Raw genomic sequence first — 18174 nt, 5'->3', positions numbered from 1 at the left:
TTAACATAAACAGTAAACATATCCCTTAATTCTGATTGGCTGATTGGAATGTTGTTCCAGGATCTACATAGATGTTAATCCAGGAACATATCCCTACTTGGTGAAATCAGGTTGGCGTTAGGTTCCCAGATCCAATTGAGCATTGTTTAAATGGCACAGTGTGCCCGAGTATTGTTACTAATTGCTACTCCATCCCTTCATTACCACAGTGTGCCCATTTTGAGAGGCAGGTGATTCTGATAGTAGATACACCTTTGGAAATAAAATAATACACATTTTTTTTTGTTGGTTAGTCTACACTGACTTGTTCACATACCTTCAGTAGGCACGATTTGTTACCTACACCCTTGGTTTAAACAATTTTGAAACCACAGTTTATAAGTCCACCAAGAACTATAATGGATTACACATTTTCTCAGTGTAGCAGATTTTAAGACAGTGTGAGAAAGAGCAGCGTTGTTTTATTTTTCACTGGATAAATATAGGCTTGAGCTCTTCGGCCCCTGGAGATAAACGGCAGATATCTTTCTCTTCTTTTTTTCTGTCTTTCCTCACCCTGTTCATCAGCAGGGTGCCGCGGAACCATTAGCTGACATTTAAGCAGTGCTTTTGTCACTGCCATGCAGCCTCTCTCTCCTTTTCTCTCTTCATCGCAGCCCACATCCTCAGTCTAGGATGATGGTAGCTCGGCTACATGCATCGTTCACTCCTGGGTGGAGATGCAGTACTCCACTTCCTTAATAATGTCATTTTGCTTGAATGGTATTAACAGATTATCCCAGCCTGGGGCAGTAAGGCATGTGCTGGGGAAAGATAACCTTGTGTTCTGTAATTTAATCAAAAATGTTTTCTCCATAGAGTCACTTTGCCCCCTCCATAAGAGCCCTAATATGCTCTCGTACCCCCTAGTTGTATTCCTCTGTGGTTGCGGAGCCAGAAAAAAAAACTATTACAACAGAGTTTTGCTTAGATTCCTCAACGAGGTGTTTCGAATCACTCAGCGCTTCATCTGTGGACATGGGACTATAAACAGGCTTAGATGAAATCAGATTTAAATCCTCAAATTTAGCTCGGCTGCATATCAAAGAGACACTCTCGCTCAACTCTCAAAGGCAGAGCGTTATTTTCTCCTCCGTCACTGTAGGCCTACAGTAATATTCCTCGCTGCATATCGGCTTCAAAAAAAGCATGGTGAAATTCTGCGACACAGTTTGATTTAGAGGCAAAAAATGTAAACCATTTAGAGGCGAACTCTTTATGGAGTTTAATCCTGCGTTCCATCCCTGGAAGCCGAATTTATATCCCGCATTAGCTATCGTCTCGTCAGAGTATTGCTCTTCTCCTCGCGCGAGCGTTTTTCGGGGGCAGACGACAGCGCTATCACTCACAAGCACATGCACACACGGGCATTATGGGCTTATCTCATCTCGCACAGCCCAGGCTAGGCCGCCGCTCGGTCCTCCGGGCTACTTTACTAATAACCTTTTTTCTTATCAGGCACTCTGCACCTCAGCCTGTGATCAAAGACCCAATTAATGGAGCAGGGAAAGGTGAGGCATTCAAATAATAGAGACAGCTGTTTTTCTCTGTTTGAGGGAATCCATTTGTATTGTTATCGGCGGGGAGCAGTTCTCCAGACCTCACTTAATTGAGGGTCTGTCAATTCTTGCCGCTTGATAAAAAAAAAAATGGGAGTTGAAACGCTAAAGGTGGTAAGTGGCAGGAATATCACAGTGTTTCAACTCATCCTTAGCTTTATGATCTCTTAAATGGTAATAAAAGCAGATAAGGGGTTCACAAAAGTCTAGACCTCCTGGAAGAGATTCTCTGAAGGCTTTGTCAGGGCTGAGCGATCGCCGAATGCCAGGGTTCGTTTTGGCTTGGCGTGGGGGGCGGACGCATTTGTAAAGCCTTTCGGCCAGGACGAAGGTAATTGCTGTACTAAATGTGTTGCCTTGTCAGTGTTGCTGTCACATTTCAGGACAAAGTGGGCTGAATATTGGACGTATTAACATTTCAACATTAGGTAAAATGTAAAATGGGGGACATGGGAATTAAGTGACACTTTAAATACAGACCTTCCACGCTAATAGCTTCCCTTCAGAGAGCATTTACTCTTCAATACCCAAGGCCACTTACGCTGGGTGTAGAAGGCCTTTCAATGGCCTATGAAAGCGTAATTTCACTTCAAGCTTTTCTCGATTCATGTATACATACATACTGAAGCACAATTTACTCAGCCTTTAACAGAACGTCTCTTACTTCCAGTAGTTTTAAAAACAATTATGGCATGCAAAGTAATTACGATTAGTATGTCGTGATTATGATTTACCAAAGCATGGTTTTTTATGTGGCGGAAATGGCTTTGCATATGGAGGCAGTTCTTTTTCTGTTTCATATAACTGTTTATAATCTGTACTATAGTATAGTGTTTCCCAACCCTGTTCCTGGAGGCACACCAACAAATTTTGCATGTCTTCCTTATCCAACCCATTAATTTCAGGTTTTGGAGTCTCTCCTAATGCGCTGATGAGTTGATTCAGGTATGTTTGATTAAGAAGAGTTTGAAAATGTGTGGTGCTGGTGTATCTCTAGGAACAGGGTTGGGAATCACTGCTATAGTATATACAGATTAAACTAGTCACTCACATTCATTTATGTCTAAATAACCTAATCTGATCCACTTCAAAAGTTTGTAGTTTTTATTCTTATCTAGATTTTTTAAATATTTGTTCCTCCCAAAATTGGATAGGTGACAAATTATGTAAGGTAATGTACAGTGACCCCATGTACGTGTAAAAAAGTGAAGTATACTAATCTTAGAAGTTAATGATGCATCCAAATAGAATACATTCTATCCTGTAACATACTTTAAACAATGACAAAAAGACGTCTCCAATGCAGGTATGAACATATTTATTACACAGTAAAGAGTACAACAATACCAGAATCATACTGCAAAGATTCACAGACTGACAGACCATTTACTACAGCCCCCCCAAAACGAGAGAATAAAATAAAGAAAACAGATTAAACAAGAAACCACAGTTCAGACATAGTAGACTCAAAAACCCTAGAGTATACTGAAACGGTGTGATGACGGACCACACCCTCCCAGCCCACCTGTAACCTGTGGTTCATGTTTCCGTTAAGTATTGCACAACGACTTTCATGAGTTTCATTTTTTTTTTTCACAATAAAGATTTTCGAAGAACCCTATGACTTCCCATCCTGAACCCACCCCACCGATTTTACTTTATGTTCATTTATCATCCCAAAGTTGAATTCACTTTACAAACTGGAGAAAGAAAAAAAAGCGAAACAAAAAAGCGCAAGAACACCTGGCAAAAAAGGCATGCGCGTATTCACCAGCCGTTACTGTTCGCTCACGTTTGGTGCAAATTCCCAATAAACACAAATCTAAATGACACCAACATGTGGCCAAGCGTATCTCACAACAGAAGACGGAAACTGGGGGAAAAAGGGGTGCAGGAGAAGAGAAGGGCAATAGGAATATATCACATTTCTCATCTTTGTCCATTTATTGAATTATAGTGTATATCAAATGAAGTCAACACTCTGAAATATTTTTTTTTTACTTTGAGTCGACTCAAAGTGATTTGTACGCATGATAAACTTAAAATTAACTTCTTTTTTTTTAATTTTACATATCTTATTCATTAAGCTTTTTTTTTTTCTTTTCTCATGAGGTCTGCATTGTTACCAAGTGGTGATATGGTTTGCAGCTATATGAGCTTTTAACTTTGGGTTTAAGTCCTGTTCTCATGTGCCCATTTGGTTTGACTAGACCAGTGTCCGCTCAGCGACTGGTGCTCCTAACGTGCTGTCAGAGGTAGAGTGAGACTTTTTGCCACCGAGGAAAAAAGGTTGTAGCAAAACAGACGTACTAGAGTGGGAAGGAGAAGGAGGAGTTTCTTAACGCTTTATCCGTGCTTATTTATTCAGGTCACCCTGATTGAACTCTACACTAACTGCATGTATTTCAAAAATAGTTTCAAGACAGCTTAGCTGGCAGATTCTATGGAGGTGTGGATGGGTGTCTTACACCCTTGATTTTTGGATTAATAACCTTAGCATGCCGGAGGAGGCCGGAAGTGCGTCCAGAGCCAGCCTCTTCTCCTAAGAGGTCAAAAGCACAACATTTAGCACCATGAGCCAGCTAATGCCTCAATCACACTAGCAGCGACTTTGTACCTGCCTGTCGCTCTGGGTGGTGATCTGCTGCAAATGCAGGTTTGAGCATGGAGAATACAACCAGCCTCTGAGCGAGCAGAGAGAGGATCACTTGAGTTCTACTGGTGCTCCTATTGGCTGTCGCTCAAGAAAAATCGGTCTTCGTTTGCATAAAGTTGAAGGATACTCAACTTTGACGCATCTCTCGACACGACCACCTGGTCGCCAGCAATTGCTGTTGCTCAGCTAGGTCTCCGGAAGTCGCTCATAGTGTAAATGAGGCTTAAGTGCTCGATCAGACCCCTCTTTCTCTTAAGCCAACAACGAGGTTGTGTCGTTTAGTTTCTCACATGGCTTTTAATCTTGAGCTGAAACACTTGGTTTGGTTATGTGCCGTTCATGAACGAGAAGAGCCTTTTGGGGAGACAATTCCAAACGATACGAAAGGAAAAAGGACGACTATGAAACGGTTGTGAAAACCTCGCCACGGAGGATCTAGATGTGGGATCCACCTTCCGGTTATTGCTCAGTCATTCAGACTGCATCGTCCACACACGAAATCTTCTTTCCTCAGGAACTGCTACATGGTTTTGAGTGGCTCCTCCTCCCTATGAGCTGAACAGCCCTGGCTCTGGACAGGGGAGAGTTAAAGGTTTTGGAATGGAGACATTGCTCAATGTGGCTTCCCCTGATAAACACGTGGAGAAAACAAGAATGAGTCTCTTTTGTCATGTTTAAATCTTGAATAAAATCAGGTTTTGGTCCTTCATGTCTGTCTTTGGCTGTCTTCCATGTTATGTCTTTTGTAATACTGTGTATCCTGGTGCTCTGCAGTGTTAAAGCTGTCTGTTTTTCACCTCTGCATTTGGAAAGTTAGTTTCTTAGTGTCTTTTTTGTACACTTTTTCTTTTTTTTTTTTTGTAGAAAACAAAACAACATATACCATAGCGTTCAGTATGCATGTGCATGCGCTGTCCTTAACTATTCAAAGCAAAATGTTTAGAAAAAATGTGAACAAAAGCAGATCGTGGTGATACTTCTGTTTTGTCTTTTGTCTTTTTTCGCTTTTTTTTCATATGTTTTATCCATTTTTTAACAAGAAAAGAAAATCACAGATATGTAACGAAGCACTCCAAAGAAAACCTATGAAGTGAGGCTCCCTATGGAGAAAACGAAAATGCCAAAAGAAGCATGCTGAGAGAAACCGTGACAGTGCAAATACATTTATGTACGTCCCATGTACAAAAACATTTATGTTAGCATTCCATGTAACATGCTAGTTCTCAGAAAAACATCTGAATGAGACCGAAGTAGCAGCTCTGAGAGATAGCGTTTGCCTTTCGAGGACAATGGGGGAAAAGTTTTTTCTTCTTCTTAGAGAACAACAAGGGGACTAGCACAAACACATACGAATAGAAAAGCAGCTTGCGAAAGAGAGAGAGACCGAGAGAGAGAGAGAAAACAAGAGAAAATATGTTCTTCCTTTTTGCACCTAGAAAGACTAAAAAGTTGTGACTGTGGTTTAAACTATTAATGCGTCGTCACAATTGTCCAGCACATGTACAATAAATAACCATTGGAGACGGCACAGGACACAAGTGTTTAACACAATGAGATCTAGAAGGGCAAAAAGAAGCAGAACGAGGACTGATGGCGGGACAGGAGAGAGCTCCAACAGCCAATGATTTATGGGGAATTCCTCAGCCCTTTGCTTCCCAGCGGCTGTCACAGTGAGGTTCTGACAGTCCTCCACTGGTGGGCCGATGACTTCACTTCCTGTTTTGGGAGCTGCATTTGGGATCAGGGCTCAGAGCGCATCCTTCATTAAGCTGTGTGCTACTCAACATCCAGCTCCTCGCCCCTACATTCCTCAGTGAAACAGCGTTTTATTTCTCAGACCACTGACCTGGATATTATCTTGCAGAAGAGGGGCGAACATCTGCGTTCCTTCACAATCTGCTGCACATCTGCAGAATTGAGCGCGTGAGCCAGAAACGCCGTCTACTCCACCACATCCGACACAGATGCCCTTCATGGCAACGACGAACGTCGTGTTGACTTCTTTACAAGGAACGCTGTCTTTTTGTCCTAATAAAAGTCAGAGTCTTTGCTTACATCAGCTGTGAAGTATTTCCTTGGTTTTGTCATTTAAAGTGTCTTTAATGAGGTCAAATAGTTTCATATCCCAGCTACTGGATAAAGAGCTTTGAGAACGGAACAAAGGAGGAGGGGAAACCCAAAAAAATAAATGAAGGAGAGGTCAAATACACTCATCAAGAGATCCCGGCTGTCTACTCCATTTGTCTTCTTATTTACAAGAATGCAAGAGAGCCACAACAACAATAAAAGACATGACCAACAGTCATCCATAATAGCTGTGGCATTAATAAAGGACAATGAGAATTTCAAACAAAGAATATCTTTGCGTTCTCTATCATGGCAAGTCAATATGACCCGAAATGGACCTCCTGTGGGTGATCGCCCAAAGTAAGTACAGTCTTCTCTCTTTGTTAGTGCGCTAGCTTTAGCATTTTGGAGCGAGTGAGGCAGGTAAGTCGGCTTGGACTCTAGCGCGGCGTGTTCTCCACGGTGGAGGGCGTGCCGGGTGTGGCTGAGCGAGGAGTGGCAGCGGCAGACGGTGTGTCTGCTGGACTACCAGCTCCGCTGCTGGGAGTGGCTGAGGAGCTGACGGTGGCAGGGGTCTCACCCTGCTGCTGGGCCTGCAGAGTCTGGCCACACACGTGGTGGTGCTTTTCCCAGTCTTTGTGCTGGCAGAAGGAACCGCAGTAACGCGCCGTATTGCAGCCGCTGCAGGTCTCACTCGCCTTGCGCCCACAATTCCAGCAACTCTGCATGGAAAAGAGGGGGAAGGAAGGTTTAAGTTGTGATTTGTAAAAAAAAAAACCCCCCATGCATTTCTTTCCACGGTATTATCCCAATTAGGAAATAATAGATGCGTAAATCTTTGAGAAAAACGAGAGCAAGTCTCAGCTCATTAGGAGCAAACATTTCCCATTTGAGTTTAAGTCTAAATAGAGAATTCTGCTTTATTTTTCTTTGGATCTCCCTTCTCTGAAAACACAGAAATAATGAGCTAGCTGGGGAGAAAAAAAGAAAAAAACGCAGCCATTTTACCCAGTTCCACATGGCGTGATGTGAGGACACATTTGTAACAGGTTAACTACAAAACGCTCAAAGATCACACAGAAACTCAGGTTACCACTGTGGCCTCTTTGTGTTTGTCTCCGGGCCAAATAAGAGCAATTATCACAAAGTCTCGAATGCGTCCCAGAGATGAGAAGCCGCTGTTATAAACGGCTACCGATGAAATCCTCCAGGGAGAGGTGCATAAACATGGCTCGTGCAATTAAACTCAGATGCGTGCCGCCTTTCTCTGCTAACTGATTAAACGAGCCGTACCCCTGCTGTGCGCAGACACTCGCCTGCTCCCTTCCCAATTTCCCACATCCAAATCAGTACCACCTTAACTGTCCACATGTTTCATTTAGAGAAGGAAGAGCTCCGCTCTGCCTGAGGTGATAAATGCAATGTTATATTCCTCGACTCTGCATGACACCAGCCTGCATGAGGAATTATCTGGGACACGCTTTCTCTTCCCCCCTGTGCTTTTCATATGATCTCAATGTTTCCAAAGATTTCCATACTAAGGAGATCAAATGTAAGCTATGGACATACAACAATCCAACCAAGAGTGTGTGTGTGTGTGTGTGTGTGTGTGTGTATATATCATAAAATAAAATGAATTCCCAGAGATAATATCTAATGCAAAAATAAAATAAACGATGGAATATATTACCATCCCAATGAATCATTGTGTGGTATGTGAATGCTGCAGCTGTCCACTGATATAATAACAATGTGCGCTAGGCACACAAGCTGTTACCTCACTGGAGTCCTCCTGCTGGTTGATGACTGACAGCGCGTCCTCTGCTGCTTGCCTCCTGGCCTCAGCCACCGTGCGCTCCATCTTGGCTCGCTCGGTGCTGATCATCTCGTGTGCCTTGCGCTCAGCCTCTGACACGGCTTTCTGCAGCTCAGACATGGCCTGCCTCTTCACTTCATTCACAGCCTCTTCTGACAGAAAGAACACAGTGCTTTTAAGTGTCCATGGCATGGCAGGAGAAAAGCAGATAATAGTGCAAAGAGAATATAATGTAGACTAAAGACACATCCAGATGTGCTTTGTTAAATAAATAAAAACCCAGCAAGCATTTTTTTTGTTTTTAATAGATGTTTAATAGACGTCTAAACATAGTCATCTTGGCTAAAACAATGCTAAATTTGGGCTGTCAGTGAAAATCTAATAGACGTCTAAGAATAGGCCAAAACTAGACTAATCATCAAATAAACAGAAATGAATGACTACACATTTAAAGTCTGTCTAATCTGTCTATTTGAAGACTAGTCTAGTTTTGGGCTATTCTTTAGTTTAGTTTAGTTTAGTTAGATTAAAACTTCATTAATCCCCTTGGGGCAATTCATTCTGACATGGTGGTGCTTCACATGTAACAAGAATGACACACTTAACACAATAAACACCAACACTTAACATCAAGTACACAAACAAGAAAAAAACTGGGGAAAAAAAGAAAAACAAAATTCAATAACAATAATAACTAATAATTGATTAACTACATTTATTACGTAACCGAATTGCTTCAGGCACAAAAGTACATTTGTGGAGCATCTTATTGTCCTTAGATGTCGCCAGGTGTGTGCGGTCTCCTAGTATTTTATGTGCCATCCTCAACACCTGCTGTTCGTAATAGTATGTAAGACTTCGCAGGGGATCTCCTAAAAGTTTTTAGACATCTATTAGATCTTCACTGAAAGCCCAAGTTTAGCCTTGTTTTAGCCAAGCTGTCTATGTTTAGATGTCTATCAGACATCTATTAAACAAAAAAATTGTTTGCTGGGATTGGGAATCATCAAATGGGAACAAAACTATCACATTTATCAGTTTATGCTAGCTACTGATGATTTTTATTCAATATTTATAACAAAAATGATGTAATTTTGGCATAAAATGACAAATGGTCAAAATATAAATTATATTTATTAATATTTTGTGCAGATACAATATCATATACATACAAAAATAAGTAATACATTCTTGTTTTTTCACAACCAAGAACCAATGACGATAAAAAAACAATATAATTATTAAATAACACAGTAAAAAAACTAATAAAATAAATAAATAACTAAAAACTAATAATAAAAGTAATAAATAAATAATAAAAACGCTTTATTCCTCTTCTGCTTCAAGATCAATAGTGTCAATATAATTCAACAAAGGTTGCCATGTTTTGTAAAAAGATTTTTTTTCCATCTTTAAACATTTATTTTATCCATCTGTCATATGAAGGTGGAGATGTTTGTTTCTACTTAAGGAGAATAAGCCTCCTAAGCCAATAATGTGGTGAAAGCAACAACGTTCTGTGTTGTTGAAGGCAAATCTGGCTCAAAAGGAATTCCGAACAGTGCTGTTAGAGGGTTTGGAGTGGCTGATATGTTAAAGGTTTTTTCAAAAGTATCAAATATTTTAGACCAAAACTCTTCTGTTTTTACTTCATATTTAGACAACACAATATTATTATTTTTTTATCATCACATTATTTAGTTTATTTTAACCAATAGTCAAATTAGTAAATACAACTCTTTATTTTATTTTTTTATTCGAAATCTGGAAGAAATATTATACAAATATCTTACTCAAATGAGTCCAAGAATATCTAGTAAATGCAGAAAAATTAGAAAATTTTCCATAATTTACAGATATTCTATTTCTATATGTACACTTCTGGTCAAAAGTTTGGTGTCTGTATGATTTTAATGTTTTAAAATAAGCTTGTCCTGCTCACCAAGGCTGCATTTATTTCATCAAAAATACAGTACAAATTGCACAATTGTGAAATGTTATTGCACTATAAAATAGAATAACTGTTCAAAAGTAGTTTATCATTTAATTTAATCATTTATTCCAGTGATTTTAAAGATGAATTTGCAGTTTTCATTACTACATTACTTCAGATTCATTACATACTTCTTCAGAAATCACTCTAAAATTAATTATTATTATTATTAATATTATTATTACTATTATTATTAATGGTAACAGTAATAGAAGTAATAATGACTGGAGTAATAATTTAATTTGAACCTACATACAATAAGAATGCAGTTATTCAAAACTGTTATAAATATTTAACAATTTAATAATTTTTAATAATTTAATAAATGCCGTCTTGATGAACAGAATAATTTTCATAAAAAAGAAACATGAAATAAAAAACTGACCCCAATGTTTTGACCAGTAGTGTATATAGAAAGTAACTCAACAGCTTATTATTCTGCATCTCAGTCGGTTTAATTGATGCTATTGGTTTGTTTTGTTCAAAAGCAGCTACGAGATTAATCTGGGGATTAATTAGAAACATCAGTTTTTATTTGAATGGGCTCAGATGACTTTCTATGTTCGCTGAATACAAATAAACAAGAAAAAGCGCTTTTGTTTCGCCTCAAACCAAAGAGTTTACTCTAGTGCACAAGACAGATTACAGGTAATCCTTGATATTTTCCTCTCTGAAGTATAAATGCATTTCCTTGAACTTGCATTTTATCTGTACTTTTACATTGTTATCCCATTAACCGTAAATACTTCTGGCTGGAAAACTCATCTCAAGAGCAGACTAGGGCCTTTTTTGTGTTTGTTTGTTTTCATTGTTCAAGGCTGCAGCCTGACTAATTGCATATGCAAATCGGGCAATTTATATTTAAATTATGCATTTCAATTGCACCCCCAAAGGCCCATGCAGATCAGGATATGGCACTGTGCGAGAAAAAGGCTTGAATATTCATCACCTACTGTACACAATCTTCCGTAAAAAAAAAAAAGGATATGCACCTCTTAGTACATAGTGACAACTTGTGAAGATGGCTTTAAGGCAGCTCTGACTCTTTTAGCATGGATTCTGTATGCATCACAAGAAGGCTACAATGGTTTAGAAAAAGCTTAAGGAGCTTTATTACACTTAAACTGTCACGGCAGTCTCTTGTTCTGAAGAAATGGATGGCTGCGGTTGTGCAGACCCCAGTCTTAAATATGAAGGATTATAGAGCCAGAGACATTTTCATCAATACTGGACTGAATTGTAAAACCATGGTGGTTTGGTACGGAGAGTCGTCTTCTCGATGAGGATGAGGTCACGGAAAATGCATCACAATCCCTGATACGTTTTACTGCACTTAGTCTTGACAATTCAGATGGAATTTCAATCTGCGGTGATTTGTTTAGGGTGTTATTACCGCCGTTGTGTCGCAGGGGCAATGTATTACCCCAAATGAGCATCTTTTGTAACGTCATGTTCATGGCAAGGTTTGTTTGCTTTTATAAAGCCTTTGGTAAGACCACACAGTGAAGACAAACTGCTTCAGCAGATGCGTCTGTCGTGTATTAGCAAGCCGAGGCCAAGGTAAACAATCTGCTATTACAGTATCCATCACTTGTCATATTTCACACAGATCAACTGCTCTTTAAACAAAGCCTTTTAATATCTTTATCCGTCTTTTAACCAGCTCCTCTGCTGTGATAAAACAGAGTGCCGTGGAGAGCTGAGAGCCTGTTGCACAGCTAATGGCAGGAGTGCTGAAGTGCTGTAAAGGCTGGGAGCACTTATGTGTCCTGTTCAGCCAGAGCAATAAAAGAGCTTTATGATCTGACTTCACTGTTGGAATGTGTAGAGGTGCTTCCAGTGAAAGCCAATCACCAAACTGCCCAGCACACGTCTCCTGGAACATTACAGGAGTCAAATTAAATGCCACAAAAACAGACAGACGTTTCATAATGCGCTACAGATCTCCAAGATCTGCTACATTTTTTCCGAGCGCTAGGTCTGCTTTTGAAGGTTTTTGTAAATGTTGCTTTTTAAATGTACAAAACCGCAGGCACAGTATGTCAACATGACGTCAGATTGATGTTGTACCCCAACATCGTAGGGTTTTGTTTGAAAACGAAAATTGGGTTGACATCAGAATCCAATGTCAGGCCGATGTCAATGTCCAATGTCTAATCTAAAAATCAACCAAATATTAGCGTCTAATGATGTTGCAGCTTGATGTTTTGTGGACGTTACCACTATGACGTTTATCAGAGGTTGGATTTTGGTTGCCATACCTGACAAATAAATGTCAGTATTTGATGTCAATATGACGTTGAGTTTTGGTCACTTTCCAACACAACCTAAAATTAATCAAATATCAACGTCGTTATTGTTCATCAAAATAACGTTGTTCTTGGATGCTGGCTAGACATTGGCTGTGTCTCAATATGCGTTCTTGTCTGTACTTGCGTTCTTGTGTCCTTGTGAAACGTCATCAACCATCGCCGAAATACTGTTCCAATTCAAAGTTCACATCTTGCCAAGTACAGATAAAATTCCTGGATGTGTACTTGCTCTGCCGCTTTTGCCAAGGATGCATCGAGAGGTGACTTGTGTGAACTTGCGAAGCACAGGTATCCCAGAACGCACTGCAGGCCAACCAAGGAAAATGGAAAAACGACGGCGGAGAAAACCTGCATGATTTTAAAAATACTCCTCTGTTGTGTTTCAAAATAAAGTTTTAAGAGGTTTTCAGGCGAGAATGTACTTGTTTTAAACTCGAATCGGCAGTTTATTTACCCCCTTAACTTACGTGAACTATCAATGGAAGCTTCGTCATCACCACCTCCCCCGCCGAGAGCAGCTTTACTTCGGCCAGTCCATCTCTGGATCTCATCTCTCCATTGTAGTTAAAACATGATATTTAATCCATCTTGTGCATATCTAACAGACAGTTTTTGGTCTTTTAAATCTATTATTTGTTCTCAGGTGTATTATTTTGGCAGCGTTATTTTGTTATGTTTTATAATTGTCTTTAATTATGTTACTGTGTTGTATGCTGTTTGTCTTTGTTTACCAAATTGCCTAACGTTATCTTTATTTCTTATTGTTTAACGTTAAGTCTTGTATTTTATACGTGTTTAATGTCCTTTGTAGTTTAATAAATCTAATAATCAAAGGCACGAGTCTGTGTATAATAACACATTTTACTTCACATTTATATGAATTTATGTTTACATTTTCCTAAATCAAAAATATTGATTTATGATATTATTACAATATTAATTATAAGGGCATGCTTTATATAATTAAATCATTTTATTGTTAATGTACAGTGAAATCGATGAATCCATGGTGAGGTATGTGACATTATAAAGTACACTGCCATTCCATTTAAAGAAGTACTCGACTTGTGTCCTCGCATCCTTGGGAGTTCGTTCTTCCAAGTCAGAACTTGGCAAGTCTGAACCTCCAAGGACGCGAGTCCGAACTTTGCCTACTTGGCATTGAGAAAGAGCAAATGAATTTTGATCAACTAACATCACTACCCTAAATCTAACCTAATATTAATGTCTTATGCCATTGCCTGCTGGGAAGCCTCAGTCTTGTCTTTAATTAGATTTATATTTTAATCAAATATATACTTTCATATGTGCATTAAAGGGAAGCAATTCCAGTAGCTCTAAAAGCCTTAAGGAATTTAGTCTGTTCCAAAATTTGAATATATTTGTATTTCATTAATAAATGTGCATTCATATACATTTTGTGCAGTTTAAAGTCTTCCAATTGGCATGATATGTACATCCTTTGCTGAGCATAAAATGTTCCTCTTGATTATTTTCGCAATAATGAATCTCCGTGATCTCAGGATAACAGCTGTTATGTCGAGATCACACCAGAGTTTGGTGTGACACCGACAAGGTTCCCACCTGACTCTGCAGTTCTGCATACAAATAACAAAGTTGACTGACTGATTAAATTTCAGAGAGCTTTTAAATCATAGACAGGCTTTTGAAAGAGCTCTGTCTGAATAATTTAGCTTTGATTTTCCACCTGGGCTGGTGTGTGTGTGTGTGTGCATGTTTAAAAAATGACAAAGACAGCATGCTAACCGGCTTTCTTCCAGATTTCTTCAGGTACGTATCCAGACACTGGCCTGTGAAGGAGCTCCCTATGTACTTCTGGAAGCAAGAGAAAAACAGACACCTAATTAACAGTCAACTCAATATATGGTACAACCATTTTCCAGGGTCAAATAACTGATAGATCATTATATTGCAATCAGGTCAATAAACTGTAAATCTGCCCTTTTAAAGATCAGATGTATCAAGTTTAGACACAAATAGACCTCAGAGCTGAATTTAAGTTACCTAAAGCATTGCCTTCTTGGCTAGCGGGGCTCTGCTGTCTTGACTGACTGGTGCTGGAGCTGCTGGTCTTTTTAAGGTCTTCAGCATCACTGTAACGCCGGATCCAGTAGTTGAGCTCTTCTCGGTCAGTCTCCTGGCACCTCCGCAACACCGTCAATGAGCGACGTGTCTTCTCCACCATATCCATAATGCAGTTCAGGAGCTGTGCGGCACATACATGTAGCGTGTTACCAACAACACATCTCCTCTGAACAGAAATGACCAATTTATATAGAAAAACATGATGTTGAAGGTCTTCCAGTGAATGCGGACACACATCAATGCTACAGACAGTAGGCAAAAGCCTCTAAACGCCACTTCCCTTTGACATCAAAAGCCGCTATATCCAGAGAACCAATCAGAAGGCGCGAATCGAATTATATGTTTTTAATGTAGCAGCGCACTGATACGCTGGCTTTTATGAGGAGACTGTTTTATTCCACTTTTATTCAGAAAGGCAAATGAAAATGCTCGTTACCTTAAAAGTCATGTGCATTATAAGAAAAAGAAAACACAATGTACAGTCGGAAGTGTAGGCTAACATAACATTTGCTTTCATAACATTTTTTTGCGCAGTGACGCTACTTTGAATGAGTCCGATTTACTATACATTAAACAGCAACTCCATTTCATGAAAGATGAAGTTAAGATGCCGTTCTTTTATCCCACATGGATGCTATGAAGCTAAACAAGAGACGAAAAAGAGACCAAGACCTTAAATATGGTGAGAATGAATGAAAGACAGCTTCTAAAAGTGTCTGAGAGACATCCCCTTTTTGCCCAGTAGGCCTACCCTGTGTTTTATTTGCTAATGTAAGCTATATTTTAAATATAAATATAATGTATAAAACTATACATTATTTATATTACTTCATATTACCTATACGTCTGATAAGCTTTTTCTGATAAGCTTTTTACTTGCATTTCATTGCCTTGTACTTGTACATGTGTAATGACAATAAAGTTGAACCTAATCTAATCTATATTAATGGACAATGCACAGATATTGATGTTTCACAATGTTTTTACACTACATTATTTGAATCTAACAAGCTTAGCTTACAATGTTTACAATGATTACTTTGTTCTACTTACATTAAATCTAAATCTCAAATATAAGAAATGACAACAGATTAAGATTTAATTAATGTCATTTTTAATGTTATTGATTATTGCACTTACTTGACAGATTTCATTCACTCATTTTCCTTCTGCTTTTTCCCTTGTTTATCACAGCGGAATGAACCGCCACTTACTTGACAGATTTATGTATTTTTAATTTTAGGTGGTTTGTGTGTGTGTTTTATGTTTGGTAAAATAATTTCTAATTGCATCTTTAGTGATTTTCAACTAAATACACCTTCTTGTCTCAATAGGTGGACTTTGAGATTTTTGCAAAAAAAAAAACAAACACAAGTGGATTTAGCTGGTTTTGACGCAAAAGAAAATTTACCTCGTTAAAAATCAAAGAATTGTCTAAAGTGACATTTTTTATTATATTATTTACTAACAGCCTAATCATTACAAATAAAATGAAACTTCTAAACCTAATTATAGGGGCCTGATAGAAAATACTATTTTACAAAAAAAGAGGTCTGATGGATTTAGAGGGTTTTGCATCTGAACTCTTCATATATACTTAACTGTTACACATTTTATTCAAGAACATTTGAGATGGTTTCAGTTCTTGTTTCTTTCATTTTCATTTTTTTTTTATATATATTTATTTTACTTGTTTGTTAATTAAATCCCATTTTGTTATTAAACCTATTTTTATGCAACAGTCAAGTTGCATGTTAATTTGCTGTGCGAAGAAAGGGAAATAATACATTTTTGGCATGCTTGCACCTTGCAGTTTTGAAATGATTGCTTTTTTGCTTTGAGTGGGCTATTTTAAGATCAGTCATTTATGAAGTTTTTAAAAATAAAATCAATTGTTTAGTGTGTATAAAATCGTAACATTTTGAAATATTTATATTTATTGGCTTATTATATATTATATCGGTTATCGGCCTTCAAATCTTGAGTTGTCGGTTATCGATATCGGCCAAAAAATACATATCGGTGCATCCCTAATTGTTGTCATTTAGGAATAAACTCTTAGAATGATGAATTGTGCAGCTCTAATAACTATTTGGGAAGAATTTGGATGTTAAAATATTGCTGTGTTGGAATCTTGGAACAGTATGATGCTCAAAAACCTGAGAGAAAGGAGACTTGCAAATATGCCTTTTTGTGACAGAAAAAAAAACATGCAAACAGAAACGTACTAGCACACCCCTCTCATGTATTTATCTCACATTCTCTCTCTCTCTCACACACACACACACTTTAGATAGTAATAAAAAATGTTATTACTTTTCTTACATGGTCAAGGTGCTTCCACTCTTCTGCCCATTCTCTGTCTGTGAGTCTGTGATCTATGACTTCCTCCTGGCGTGTGCTGCTGCCGTGCATCCCTGACACAGAACCAGAGAAAGAGAGAGAGAGAGAGCGCGAGTGTTAAACGTGTTACTATTTTCCTCGGTTTTCCATTTCTCATGCTTGCCCTCAGCAGTGCGTCGTGCCCGTCTGTCTCACAGCCATAGCTCACCCGCTTCCTGACATCCTCCATCGCTCACACACTCTTCATTCCTCACATGCTCTCATCCCTCACTCCGCTTTCCAGTGCAGCCTGCGGGCACGCTCTCTCCACGCCACACCAGAGCTGCCAGCCTCATGCATATCTGGTGCATACATCACCGGCTAACATGCTGGAGTATTTTTAGCACATTTAAACCCGATAGGGTGACTAGGTTTTATGTAAATCCCACATCATTTTTAAAGGAGTTTATGTTCCTGATCCAACTGAGCCTCGCCTGGTTAAACTGCTAAGACTCTGAGCAGCACGCAGTGGACTTTTTGGAGTTTTGAGGTATTGGCAAACTTAGCTTTGGAATAAACGTAGTTTGCTTTTATTCTTCAAGTTAGTTTTAGAAACTCGTTTTAAATCACACACACATGTAAATATTGTATATACAGTGCTCAACATAGTGTATACGAGTACACCCTTCTCAAATCGCTCATTTCAATTAATATTTTTTATAGGACGCTATACAATATTATATTTGTGCATATACATTAGTTTAGTCAGTACTGAAGCCAAATCTGGAGCTAATCTAACAAAATTTATGATAAACTTATGATAACGGTCCAAAATTACACCTAAATTTATATGTTAGGGAAAAATATTTTTATAATTTTTTTTTAAAAAAGAGCAAAATTCAAGAGAAACAAAACAAATTATAAACTTTTGTTGAAATGTTGTAGTTTGTCATTTATTTTTCCAATATTTCACATGAATTTAAATGTATTATATTTCTATTTCTAAAGATGTTCGGTGACTAAACTATTATTTTTATTTCAATCTTTTTATTGGTCTTTTGTATGACAATACAAATTAAATATTGAGAGGTAAACAGTAATGTATTGTCCATTGTTAATCCCATCCCCTAAGCTCTCATTCATTAACTCAATTAACAAAACAACAATAAATAATTAAATACCAAGTAAAAAAATTAAATACATAAGAACATAACATAAGAATGGAAATAATAATAATATTAAATAAAAAAATAATAAAAAAATAAATAATAATAAAAAAAAAAAAATAATAATAATAATAACAA

General features: G+C 38.1%; 1 protein-coding gene across 4 annotated transcripts in view; it reads right to left on the bottom strand.

Annotated features, from left to right (window-relative positions):
* Nucleotides 1-2901: 2901 nt before the first annotated feature.
* runx1t1 (RUNX1 partner transcriptional co-repressor 1) overlaps nucleotides 2902-18174 on the bottom strand; it is a 90111-nt gene continuing 74838 nt past the window's right edge. For 2 of the 4 annotated variants that reach the window (XM_056479542.1, XM_056479545.1), the window contains exons 7-11: nucleotides 16865-16965; nucleotides 14468-14669; nucleotides 14210-14278; nucleotides 8099-8289; nucleotides 2902-7043 (exon numbers count right to left, since the gene is read on the bottom strand). In XM_056479542.1, coding sequence (XP_056335517.1) covers nucleotides 6762-7043; nucleotides 8099-8289; nucleotides 14210-14278; nucleotides 14468-14669; nucleotides 16865-16965 — 845 coding nt within the window. In that variant the 3' untranslated portion in view covers nucleotides 2902-6761. The remainder of the gene's footprint in view (nucleotides 7044-8098; nucleotides 8290-14209; nucleotides 14279-14467; nucleotides 14670-16864; nucleotides 16966-18174) is intronic. The other 2 variants (XM_056479543.1, XM_056479544.1) reach the window with 2 other exon arrangements.

Source organism: Danio aesculapii, chromosome 19, assembly GCF_903798145.1.
Source record: "Danio aesculapii chromosome 19, fDanAes4.1, whole genome shotgun sequence".
NCBI classification, from domain to species: domain Eukaryota; kingdom Metazoa; phylum Chordata; class Actinopteri; order Cypriniformes; family Danionidae; genus Danio; species Danio aesculapii.
The sequence above is the reverse complement of the archived record's forward strand: the minus strand, read 5'-3'. Positions and strand labels throughout refer to the sequence as shown.